The 12,670-nt window shown below is 54.0% G+C and overlaps 1 protein-coding gene across 1 annotated transcript; it reads left to right on the forward strand.

Moving 5' to 3' along the window:
• Positions 1-3,078: 3,078 nt before the first annotated feature.
• On the forward strand, positions 3,079-4,855 carry LOC123650820 (C-C motif chemokine 13-like). Its single transcript, XM_045569977.1, has 3 exons — positions 3,079-3,191; positions 3,765-3,879; positions 4,292-4,855. Exons 1-3 carry the CDS (start codon positions 3,116-3,118, stop codon positions 4,386-4,388), a joined length of 288 nt encoding a protein of 95 aa, XP_045425933.1. The 5' UTR covers positions 3,079-3,115; the 3' UTR covers positions 4,389-4,855.
• Positions 4,856-12,670: the final 7,815 nt, after the last annotated feature.

The raw sequence follows: 12,670 nt of genomic DNA on the forward strand, positions 1-12,670 counted from the left end.
CTGGATTCCGTTACTCCCAGTGGGACCAGCAAATCCAGTTCCACGGCAGCAGTGGTTCTCCAGCAGACCAGCAGCGTCAGTATCACCTGAGAACGTGTCAGAAATGCAAATTATTGTCACTGTGCCAAGCATTTTCCCTGCGTTATTGTATTGCGTCTCCCAGCATCACATGAGGTAGTGATTAGCAGTCTGTTTCCTCTTAGAGGCTCAGAGAGGTAAGCAGTTTGCTCCAAGCCCCATAACCAGTAAATGACGGGTATAGGACTTGAACCCATGTCTGACTGACTCTAGAACCCAGGCTCCTCTGTAATTTTAAGTCTTGAAGCACAAGAAAGGACGAGGGGGTTTTTACGGCTGGGAGGATTTGAATGTCCCCTCACCCGCTCAATTTCCAGGAAAGTTCGGGGTGTGGAAGCGGGTGTTAAAGGTGTTAAACTGAAGAGACTAACATTTAGGGCTCAACCAGCCAAATTCAGGATATAATGTGCAGGCACAAGTACCTGGGAGTGATGTGAGTGGTCAGCTAGACTGGCCAATTGAGCTCTGTAGTTACAAACAAGCCTGCAGTTGATGAAGCCGAAATGCCAGAACTTCCCCGGGATGGTGGAAGGCTCAGGGAAGCAGGTCTTGCGATGGATCTGTTCTGTGCAAACTGCCCAGCCACCACCCCCACAACCGCACTCCCAGGAAGCCCAGGGGGACACTCTCCTTATCAAGGCATCGAGAAATGCTTTGATGAGGTCCTGGGAGGAGGGCAGCATCCTCAAGCACTCATGGACGCTATTTTCTGTAGACCAGTGATGACAGTGGGACATGGCATAGCTCCGTGGTTCTTGCCTGTCTGTTAGGACCATCCTGAGGGCTTGTCAGTGCTACTGGTGGTAATTTAAGTCATCATGATGTCAACAGATGCCATTCCTGTGTTTCTTTCCACAGTAACCCTAAAACATAGGAGCAACCCAATCCCCAAATCCCGTTTGGGAGGTTTATTTCCTGGGGCCACTTCTGGGTACCCAATTCTGTGTCAGTTAGGGTCCCAGCAAGAAAAAAATACTTAAATTGGAGGAGTTTGAGAAGAGTTTAATACAGAAACTATTTACAAAGCTGTGAGTGGGTGCAGAGAAACCACAGGGGGACTTTGGTTCTCTGAGGCTAGAGTAAGAGCATGGTTACCTGCTAGATTTGAAGAGGAAGGACAGGGTGGTTCCCCAAACCTGGGTAGAGTCATGGACAGGCCACCTCTAAAGAAGTTAAAACCACTGGTTGAAGGACATATCCAGACTGAACTACACGGGGCAATGGCAGAGGAAAAAGCCCTCAACTTACCTCTTCTCCCCGCTCCACTGTCCTCAGGGGCTCCCTAGTGTCCAAACCCAACCTGAAGCCAGCGGTTCCACTGATACAACCCACCCAGACTGGCTTCCCAGGGCAGAGAATAGAACAGAAAAGAATGAAATGTGTGTCCGAAGGGACAAGGCTGTAACCTTTTCTCATACAGGTCTCGACAAATTTTTGCCTCAAAGTTATGTAAGACACATAAAATAAATTGAACAGTGTGCACTCTTTTGCTGTTCTCTGGAAGAGACTGCGTGAGGCTGGAATGATCAGTTCCTTGGATTCTTGGAGGAATTAGCTGTCAAAACCCTCTGGGCCCGGAGGATGTTTTGTGGGAATATTTTCAATTACTGATTCCATTTCTTTAATAGTTTTAGCATTGCCTTTTCGTTTTTCATTTCTTCTTGCAATCTGCTAAGTTACATTTTTGGGAAATTCATCTATTTCCTCTAAATTAAATTTTTTGGCATAGGCTCCTTAGGGGTTTTTTTTGTTTGTTTGTTTTTGTTTTTGGTATCTGTAGGCCCTGTGGTGACATCATCTTTATATTTTTATTTCTGCTATTGGCCATTTGGCCTTTTTTTTTTTTTATTTCATGGTCAGTCCAAAAGAGTTTCAGCTTCATTGTAGGCTTGGTAAAGAGCCAACTTTGGGGTTCACCAACCCTTGGTCATATATATTGTTTTCTATTTCTCTAAGCTGAGCTCTTTGTTTCCTGCCCTTTGCTTCCCCTGAGCTTGCTGTGCTGGAGTGGAGAGCGGAGGGAACAGCACCGCCGCAAGGCACAGCAGCGAGCAGTGTCGTGGGCCCAGGGGAGAGGGCACGCTCGGTCAGCCCATGCTACACCCGACCTGCCCCCTGCAGCACTTCCTTCCACGGCCCTAGCTCACGGGAGGGGGCCAGGAACAGGAACCAAGAACCCAGTGCTTTGCTGTGTGCCGTTGACACCCCATCAACAGTTCTAGAAGCCCAGTGGTCCTTCCTGGAAACAAGGGACATGGAAAACTCAGAGGTTGCAAACCATGTCCCTCTGGGCCTGAGCGGCAGAAGGGGCCCCAGGGTGTGATGCAGGGAGCCCTGTCGTCAGAACCTGACTTGGGCAGTCTCAGGTATCGGGCTTCCACATAAAACTTGGCTTGGAAAATGAAACTTGGAAGCTAAATGAAAGTTTGAAACCGCCTGGGTGCTTCAATGCAAACAGACCAGATTTCTCTCCCAGCTTCCCCTCTCACTCCCTGTGAAACACTGGGCAAGTTATTCAATCTCTCTGCACCTCTGTTTCCTCATCTATGAAATGGGCACGATAATAATGGGACGTACCTCCCCAGGACCGAGTGCATAACACTGCTCAGAGCCCTTAGCACAGCGCTCTTTCTTTACAGGAGTTATTTGCCATTGTCTTCTGTTTCGTGTTGGAGAAAGTATGCACAGAACAGCTGCTCGGGGAGCTTCCTACGGTGCGTGCCCGGCACATCTGCGCTCCCTGCTTCCTCTCCTGCTCCCCGCGGCCCTGGCAGCCAGAAGGAAACAGAGCCCAGGCCTGCACTGCTGCAGCCCACAGCTTCCTTCCCTCTTGCATTTCCTAGAAAAGTCCTTGGTGCCCAGCTGCAGCTCAGCAGATTCAGGACTTTATTCATCGTGACTTGCCCATGACCTTGCCCAGGCAAAGGTCCTCTGACAGCTCCAGCCCTCTCTGCTCCCTATAAAAGGCAGGCGGAGCTGCCAGAGGACCAGAGGCTGAGACCGACCCAGAAGCCGAAGCTGCCCCTCGCCCTCCAGCATGAAGGTCTCTGCAGCGCTGCTGGGCCTGCTGCTCCTGGCCACTGCCTTCAGCCCCCAGGGCCTGGCTCAGCCGGGTAAGCCCAGTCTCCCTCCCTCCTTCCCCGCCTGCCTTCCCTTCTGTGTCTCTCTCCCAGGAAGCCCTGGGCCAAAGTGCCCTACTTCTAAGCCATCGGAGCAGCAAGGCTCCCTAGAACTTCAGTTTAATATCTAATTTTAAAGACAGAAAGCTGAAGCCCAGGTTGGGGACAGGAGGGACCTGCCCACCCACCTCCCAGAGCAAGAGGGAAACCTAAACTGCCGACTCCAAATCCAGGGCCTTTGAGCCCAGCTGATCATTCCAAACGCTGCAGAGCCGGGGCTACACCCGCGACCTGTCCACTGTCCGTGTCCCTGGCCACCTCCAGACAGCAGTGATGCATCCCCGCCGTGAAGCTGGGAGTTTGAGAGTCTGAGACCTTGAGCCACACGGCACAGGTCCCACCCCACCTCGGGGCCCAGGGCAGGAGCACCAGACTTGGGGGTGGGCAAGATCTACTTCTACCTCTCTGCTTTGCTTTGCCTGCCCCTACGGACACTTCCTGCCTCGCTCAAGATGACAAAAGCCTAGCACATCCTCAAACGCTTTTTCTTTGTGACTTGACTTCTAGATGCACTCAATACCCCGACCACTTGCTGCTTCACGTTCAGCAGTAGGAAGATCCCTTTGCAGAGGCTGAAGAGCTATTACGTCACCAACAGCCAGTGTCAACAGAAGGCTGTCATGTGGGTAGAAAAACCCTGCTCACCGCACCCCTCCCCACCCCGACATTCCCCAGTCCAAAGCTCTGCCCCAGAAGACAGATGCCAGACTGACCTGAGATCTCACACCCAGAGGATAAGATCTAATCAGAGTGTGTGACGCAAACCCGCCCATTAGGACAAGGGCTGGTGGCTTCCCACACCCTGCTCCCCGAATGGGCAGCAGCCCACACTCTTTAGTGGATGCCAGGATCACAGCAAGAGCAGCAGCTGCCTCCACAGGCCCCCTTTTTCCATGCACCTCCTTCCTCCCATCCCAGGGCAGCCCTTCACCTGCAGCAGGTGGGCCAGGTGGGTTGACGGCCCAGTGAGTCGTCATCTGGGTAAAACCCTCAAAGGATTCCATCTAACTACGTCAACTCTCCTTCCCCCACAGCTTCAGAACCAAACTGAACAAGGAGGTCTGTGCCGACATGAAGGAGAAGTGGGTCCAGAGTTATGCGAAACACCTGGAACAAAAACCCACGCTCTGAAGGTTTGAGCTCAGCCACGCACACTAAGACCGGGCCAGAGTATGAGAAATGACCGTTCAGTTCTTCTCTCGCCTCCCTACCTAGACCCTGGAACAATGTTATTGCAATTTCCAAACAGGATGCTTGCTGTTTTGTCAAGCAAATGGACTGACTATGCCTTAAGTAATATTTGCTAGTATTTGAATTGTTGCTGGTTTATTTTGAATATGGATGATTTTTTTCTAAAGCAAGGCCTTGAGCAAGGTGGACCCTGTCTGTAACCCCCATTCCCATCTGCTGTGTGTAGTGGGCAGGGGGTTTCTCTCCTGCCTCCAGGGGTTGAGAGTGCGCTGCAGGAACCCCAGGAGTGAAGGGACAGTGTCACCCAGGGAGGGGAGTGCCTTGTGCATGGGAACAGTTGCTAAATATGTTATTATGGAAAGATGAATGCAACGGTAGGACTGCTGACTTTTTGCAGAAAATATATCTTATTTAAAATCTCTAACAGTGGTGTTTTCTTTGGGGGTAACTACAGGGGGTGCTCTGAGGTGCAGGTGGGTGGCAGAGCCTGGTAGTGGAGTGCAGGTGTGCAGAGGCCCTAGCTCTGTGGCCCGTCTGGGTTCATCTGAGTGTTGGGGGGGCAGGGGGGAGTACTGCCCCACCAGCCAGGGCTATTCCAGCAGGATGGTTCTGATCCCATCATGGTTTCCCCCGGCCCACAATTCATCAGTTTCATGTTCAGTTCATTTCTCTCCTTAAAAACCCACTCCTGCCCTGATCTATTGCAAATGCCTCCTAACTGGTCCCCCTGCCCTGGTGCCTCCCCCAGCCTTGAGGGAGGAGATTTTATGTGCACCTGAACCCCCAGAGAGAAACAAGACAACCGAGTCCTAGTTAGCATCGGGCTTGCTGGGAAGATCGGACTTGGGCAGAACCGACCTTGGAGGATGGGTGGTCACAGCAAAGATTCTTCTATGGGAAGTGCAAGGTGGAAAGGTGGGTAGAGAGCCCAGAGGGAATATCCCCATACCGTCAGAGTTTGGGTTCCAGAATCTAAAAGTTAGAGACTGTTAGAAAGGAAGGTTGAGATCGGGTTATAGAGGAATTAGAATATCAAGGTGGGGAGTTTCAATTCAGTTTTGAAGGCAGGAGGAAGGTAGAAGGTTTTCAAGCCAACAGGAGGAGGGGGCAGTGCCAGGAAGAGTAGCCTGTGGCTGGGGGAGGGATGGGGCTGGGAAGGGAGGACTGAGAACAGCCTACTGCAATGGTCCGGGCAGAGGGAATGGCCTAAAGTGGGGCACCTGAGCCAGGGGTGGAGGGGAGGAGGCAGAGTGAGAAGATTGGGCCAGACGTATGCCATGCTGAATGCTGGGGAAAGAGGGAGAAGCCCTGAGACACAGGGCATGAGACCGTCTCCCCTAAAGCCACCACGCTGGCCTGCAAAACATTGCCAATCCTGAGACCCAGAATTCACTTCCCTCCCTGGCTATTCTTCCTCAAAGCACACATTGAAGCTTGTGACTGTCCCTTCTCAAAGGACAGGGCCTCCTCTTCCTATATGTCCTGTCAGTCCTGAGACTGCCCACTCCTCAGACAAGCTGGGTTGGCATCTGGATCAGACCTAGGACCCACCCATGCCTGGACCCCACCCCCAGGACCGTCCCCAAGGAGAGGAGGGCACTGCTAGCAGCTGTGCAGGGCACATCCCCGGATCTGGGGGGGAGAAGGCTCCTGGGCCACACCACAGCAGGCAGTGGGCTTGGTCACTTGGGACACCAGAAAGAGTTCAGTCCTGGGAGGCAGGAGCCTGGGCTCTCCCCGCCAGATCTGCTACCGACTTCCTGTGTCCCTCTCTAGTCCTCAGTGACTTCATCTATAAAATGGGGCTAGCAACACCTTACAGGCGGGTGACCTCCCAAGATCCCCTCCATCTAGGACAGCTGTGACTTTGGGATACCGGGACCCCCGGAACCTTCTGGGCAGGGCAGGGAGGGAGAGGGTCCTGCACCCAAATGTGGCCCCCGCCCTGAGGCCCACCTTGCTGCCAACTCTGTCTCTCGCAGCTGCCAAACCTGCACCACAGCCCGAGTCTAAGCTTCCCGTCCCCCCAGGACACAGACAGTTGCTGAGAAGCAGGGTCATTTATTGACTCCTGTTGGCAGCCAGTCCCTCAGCACCAGGGCCAACATGTGCCCCTTCCCCCCAACCCTCCAGTCCCTGGCCCTCGGTGCCAATCAAGTTTTCACCCTGGAATCCCTGCAGGGTCCAAGAAACACAGAGAAACAGGAGATGGTGATTCTGGAATTTTAATATATAAAGTGCAACAACACAGTTTATCAAGACTGAGCAGACACCCCACGCCCTAGCCAAAGTGGGGCAGAAGGGACGGTGTCGGGCTGGCAGTTTCAGGGACAAGGGAAGCCACGTGGTCTCAGAGCCCAGCTCATTTCCTACAGCAGACAGGGTTTCACGCTGTGAAGGTGCGCCCGGACCCATGCGAGTGTCTCAAGGCACAGCTCTGTCTGCCTCCCTTCAGCTGGAACCTGTGCACAGAGAACACAGGACACAGCTAAGCCACCTGAGTCCCCCACTGGGGAGGGGCACCCCACAAGTCCCGACTCTACTTCCTTGCCGCTAGGCGCCCCTTAGCGCCTCTCTCTGGGTCTCAGGCTCCCCTCTGTAGATGAAGCTGCTGCTCAGCATCCAGGGCTCGCACGCTGCAAGGAGCGTCCAGAGTACCAGGAGCTTATTACCTGAGCCTCCTGCCCCCCTCCTGGAGATCACAGTTCAGCATGCCAGGCCGGGGCTAAAGACCCTGCAAACATTCTCATGATGAAAAATCCCCACCCTAGAGCTGCTCACCGCTCCAACATGACTGTGTCTGTGTCCATCTGGGACCTCAGTCATTGCTTCGGACTCACTGTGTGTGTGTGTCTGTCTGTCTGTCTGTCTGTCTGTTTTCTGATCTGCCCACTTCCTAAACTGGGCTATTGTCCAGTCTATAGACCAGCTCTGCCTCTTCCTATCTGGATGAACTTACACAAATCTTTCTACCTTCCGGGACCTCAGTTTTCATGACAACAAAAATGTGTGCCCCGAGAAAGTCAGCAGAGATAAAATACATGACAGCGCCTTAAGATACTGAGTGGTATGTGTAAGCACCAGTTAAGATCATAATGACCCTGTGAGGCAGGAATACAGAGGGGTACACAGATAATGGGGTACACGGAAGTACCTGTCCAAGGTCACTCAGGATTATATATTAGCAAATCCAGGCACAGGAACTAACATGACTCCCTCGCTACTTCCACTACAATGATGTCTGGTGCTTTTGTTAAGCAATTCCCTCCTCTGAGCATGTAACACCGGGGTGTAATACTTGGCCACTTGGAGTCCCAAGAAACACAAGTCACTGCGGGAGCCCAGGTGCGTCCTCCCGAGCACCTGCTAGGAGGCCCCGCGCTCCCCCTAGCCCCCAAGTGCAGGTTGCACCCAGGTGTTGGCGGCCTTGCGGGCGCGGCTTACAAGGCTTATTCTGGTGCAACGTCGCCATCTAGCGTCTGCTACTCTGGCTGCAGGCAGGCGGGGTTCTGGCGTCCTGGGGGGAAGATGGAGCAGGTGATCACTCTCATGACAGCATTATAGGGGCAGGTGGAGCTGCTTTGCCTGTGGCACTGGATTAACCTCAGGGGAATCCTTCTCTCCACGAATGAGAAGCAGCAGTTGGAGGAGGACACGTGCACTGGAAGAGAACACATAAGGCAGTTTGCAGCCATTTCTCAACTTCTCCCCCGTAGCATAACTTTAAAAAAGGAAAAAAAAAAAAAAAACCAAAAGCCCCTCCCAAGACAGGCCCAGGCTTTGGACCACATCTGAGGGGCCCTGGCACAGCCCCATGTCCGTGGCCGCCGAGTTCCGAGGGAGGCGAAGAGCCAACGACTAGGGTTCAGACTTGAGCTGCCCACAAATCGGCGGGATGGCCTTGCTGAAGACGAGCCCTCACCCTGGTCCCAGACTATCCAACTGTAAAATAAGACTTTGGGGACCCGATTTCTAAAGGTTTGTCCAGTTCTGACATTCCACCACAAGCACTCACTTTAGTGAGTTTACTAAAAAAAAATATGATGGGAAAATGAGAGGAAATTCACAAGGTCATGTTGACCTCAGTTGCAGAGACGGGATGGTGAGACTTGAACCCTGGACGTCTGCCCGCCACGTGCAGCTGCCTCTGAGAACACGTCCCTGCACAGCCCGCAGCTAACTACTGCTCTGCTCAACCAAGCACCCTTCACCCCTCAACTGCTTCCTGCCTCCCAAAAAGTCGTTGGAGTAGCTGAAATCACAAACCCCTGCTTCGTCTCTCCTATCCTCTCTGTCCCTGGAGATGCATACATCTGTACTCTTGTGCCAGGGGGTCTCGGGACAGAGAGGGGGTGTCTCTCAGCCCAGTGAAACCGTAGGTCCTTTCGACTCGGGAAGTGGAGAGGAACAACGCGGCCACATAGGAAATTCTTTGCTCTTCCCCTTCCCCTGGGGCTGCTGCCCAGCCCACGCAAGAGAACAGGACTGTCCCTCCGACACACACCTCCCCTCTGCCCCCTCACTGCGGCCACAGCCAGCTCAGCTCAGGAAAAGAGGGAGAGGGAGGCTGAGTCACGCTTTCCCTTCTCCAGGCTCCCGCAGCACCTGGAAGGAACTGGCTGGAGGTTCTTAGCACACAGGAGCCGAATGTTCCACGTGGGCATCTCCCCCACCCCAACGTGGCTGTCGAGGGCACGGACTTCTTCTCCAGGCCCTAGCACAAAGGCTGGGACCGAGTAACAACTCAATAAAACAGTTGTGGGGTTGCGTGAGCCGGACCCGAATGGCATAGGAAGGACTGATGTATAAGAAATGCTCTTGGGATAAACACGGAACCAGTTATTCATATGAACAAACCTTGTCTGGGTTAGAAGTTGGACAAGCAGAAGAGCCTGTAGGCAGGTTTCCTTATTAGTCATCGTCATCTTTTATGAAGTAGGTACCAGTTTACTGAGGATAGGTAGAGACCAGAGAGAGTCCAGCCAGTGTGGAATCCTTTTAAGATCATCTCCTCTGGGGGCATCCAGAGGTGACCAGGGGTGTCCCCGCTGCTGGCCCGAGTGGGCTGGAGCCGGCCCTGCCTGCTTGCCTTCCAGGTTCAGTTCAGACCGACCCTTACAGACCAGGGCCCGGGAACCAAGCAGCAAGGAGTCATAGTCAGCATCACACAGCCACAGAAAGGCTGGCCTGGCTTGGTCCATCTCTGGGGTCCAGTCTCCTCGCTTAGGAGGAAGCAGCTGCCGAGGAGGAGCGTGGTGGCCAGAGAGGCTGGTCAGAGCTCAGCTGCACCACTCGGTCTTGGGCAAATAACTTAGGCTTTCTGAGCCTCTGTTCCCTCATTGTAAACTCCGCTGCCAGCTGGACATGGTACAACTCTCCCCACTGTTATCAAGATTAACTCCCCAAACCTTAGCCTAATTTGCAGGTATTTGAAGGATCACGTGAGATTCAAGAGGGAGGGAGGGGAGAGAAAAGGAAAAGAAAGTTGGATCAGCCTGGGCAACATAGTGAGATCATCTCTACAAAAAGTAAAAAAAACATCATCCGGGCATCGTGGTATGTGCCTTTAACCCCAGCTACTTGGGAAGCTGAGGCAGGAGGGTCGCTTGAGCCCAGGAGGTTGAGGTGGCAGTGAGCTAGGCTGATGCCACTGCACTCCAGTGTGGGCAACAGAGCAAGAGTCTGGCTCTAAAAAAATAAAAAGAAAGAAAGAAGGAAGATTGGATCATTCAAAACTGTCATGGAGCAGCTAATGTGTACCAGGTCCTGGGGATGCCCCAGAGGTCCAGACACGGGTCCTGCCCTCCTGGGGCTCACAGCTTACAGGGGAGGCAGGCACTGGGCATTGTCACAAATGGTGTCCTGTGAGCTGCGGAGTCTATGGAAGTACTTGCCATAGGGCCTGACACACAGTAGATGCTCAGCAAAACTGTGCTCCCCTCTGGGGGTCAGCAGTGAACCCCGGCAGTGCTGCCATCTCCCCCACCTGGAGCCCCCTTCCTGGTCTCTTCACCTTCTGCTCTAGTGCTGCCTGACACCCAGCCCAGGTTCGTGTCATTGCCCAGGTGAGCCCAGCATCCTCTCTGGTCCCCGAGTCTGCACCAGACCCGCTGCCTCCTGCAAGCACAAGTCCTGTCCAAAGCAAGGACCCCCGGTCCCCAAACACCTGGGGATTCAAAGCCCTTTCTCTTACGCTCTGCCTTTGCTCTCTTTTCCCTTGTTTTTCTTTTCTGACATTCAGCACTTTCGTTCTTTTTAGGAGGCCTCTGCCATCTGCCTCTCGGTGACAATGTGAAGGAGGCATCAAGAGTCCCTCATAGCAGCGGGCAGACTGAGGGGCACCTACAGGCTGTCACAGCAGTGACGGTCACCCAGCTTTTCAGGGTGCTGCTGAGCCCACTGTGCTCAGGGTGAAGTGCCACTGTCCTGCCTGGGCTCACAAAGTCCCGCACCGCATGGCCGGTGGGGCTGCAGCCACCCAGCCCTGCTCACTGCTCTGCACATATGCCGGGACTTCTCTGCCCCTTCTGCCTGGAACACCCTCTCCCACTCCGTGCGGCTGACTTCCCGCGGGCTGCCCACCCGCAGCCCCTCGCAGCAGGCACCACGCACGAGTGTAATTTCCTGGCGGTCCTCGCTGCTCCCTGTCTAGAAGGTCCCAGGGGGCAGGACTCCCTCTGCCGTGGTCAGCACTTCACGCCACAGTGGCCAACACCTCGCAGGTGTGTGGTGACTATTAGCTGGAAAAGAGAGGAAGGAGAGGTTTTATCATCACTGTGGTTGAACCCATGTCTCAGATAAGAAAGGCTGGCCCTGGAGGTTAGTGGACAGACAGAAGCCACACAGGTTGCCAGGGACAGAATCAGGAAGAGGCACTCTGGCCCAAACCCTGAGTTTGTTTATACCGCACTGTCCTGCCGGAGACTGTTTGCAGCGTCTGCGTTTGCTGACAGGCACCATTCTACATGCGGGATCAAGGTATCTTCTTTCATTTGTTCATGCGTTCATGCATTCACTTAGCAAACATCTTTCCACTGGGCCTGGGAGGAAGAAGGTGGGATTTGTCAGGAAGGGAGAGGGCCAGTGTGGTGTACAGTGGTTATGACCATGGACTCTGGAGCCCAAATCCTGTCTTCCCACTTGGCTGCTCTGAACTCCTCTGTGTGGGACCCCTTTGAGCTGCTCAGCCCCTGAGCCGCACCTCTAAATAGGGATAATAATAGCGTCTTATTACAGGCCTGTTGTAGAAATGAAAGGCAAAGTGCTTAAAATAGTGCCTGACATATTTTTGGAGGAAAACAGGAGCAGTGACATCACAGCACGCACATGTGCAGGCTGGTGTCCCCAGAGGGAGGGGGCAGGAGGCAAGACGTGGGGAGCGGCTGGAAATGAAGGGCAGGAGGACTGGGTGTTCCGGTTGCACGAGATCCTGTTTACACCCCTGGTGCTGACCCTGTGGGCCACAGGGGCCCTTCGCTGGCCTTTGGCTTGGGACACAGGGCCGTCCGACCCCTGGTTAGGGTGAGGGCTTGCGCTGAGGCCAGGACACAGTGAAAGCAGGTGGTCGGGCTTGGGAGGCCACGGCAAGCGCTCGGTGGGAGGTGAGGAGGGCTGGGGTTCCGGAGCAGACGGGGCATGTGAGAAGCAGAAATATAGGGTCTCCAGCTCTGCCGCTCGTTTGCTGTGGGACCCGGGGCAGGCCACCTCCCCTCTCTGGGCCTCAGTTTTCTCACCTAGAAAGTGGGAAGGTTGGTGGAAATCAGCAACTCTTGCCCTGGAAATAGGAATCCTATGAGAATCACTTGGGAAGCTTTGGTCAAAAGGCACATGCTTAAACCCCAGTCTACACCTCCGTATTCTGAATCCAGGGCAGCTGGGGTATCTTGATCTTGAAAAGCCCCCTCAGACAATCCATTCCCACCACTTCCCCACTCCACCAAAAGCCCTTAGCCTGGACGGCCACTAGGACCCCCTCTGGCTTGGCATTCAGTGATTCTGTGGATCTCCAAGTGACGGCAGACCCCTGCCCGCCAGCCATGCTCAAAGCAACAGGCTTGCCTGTCCCTGGGGGCACTGGCAGTTGGATCAGGCTTGCTGACAAGGGTCATGCTGAGGGAGCCTTCCAGGGAGGTCAGCATAAATGCCTGTTCCCTCGCTGATGAGCATCAAGGGCGATGGAGCCTACTGGGACTGATTCCGGCCCCTGAAGAGCTTAGATCCCT

This window comes from Lemur catta, chromosome 15, assembly GCF_020740605.2.
Source record: "Lemur catta isolate mLemCat1 chromosome 15, mLemCat1.pri, whole genome shotgun sequence".
Lineage (NCBI taxonomy): Eukaryota > Metazoa > Chordata > Mammalia > Primates > Lemuridae > Lemur > Lemur catta.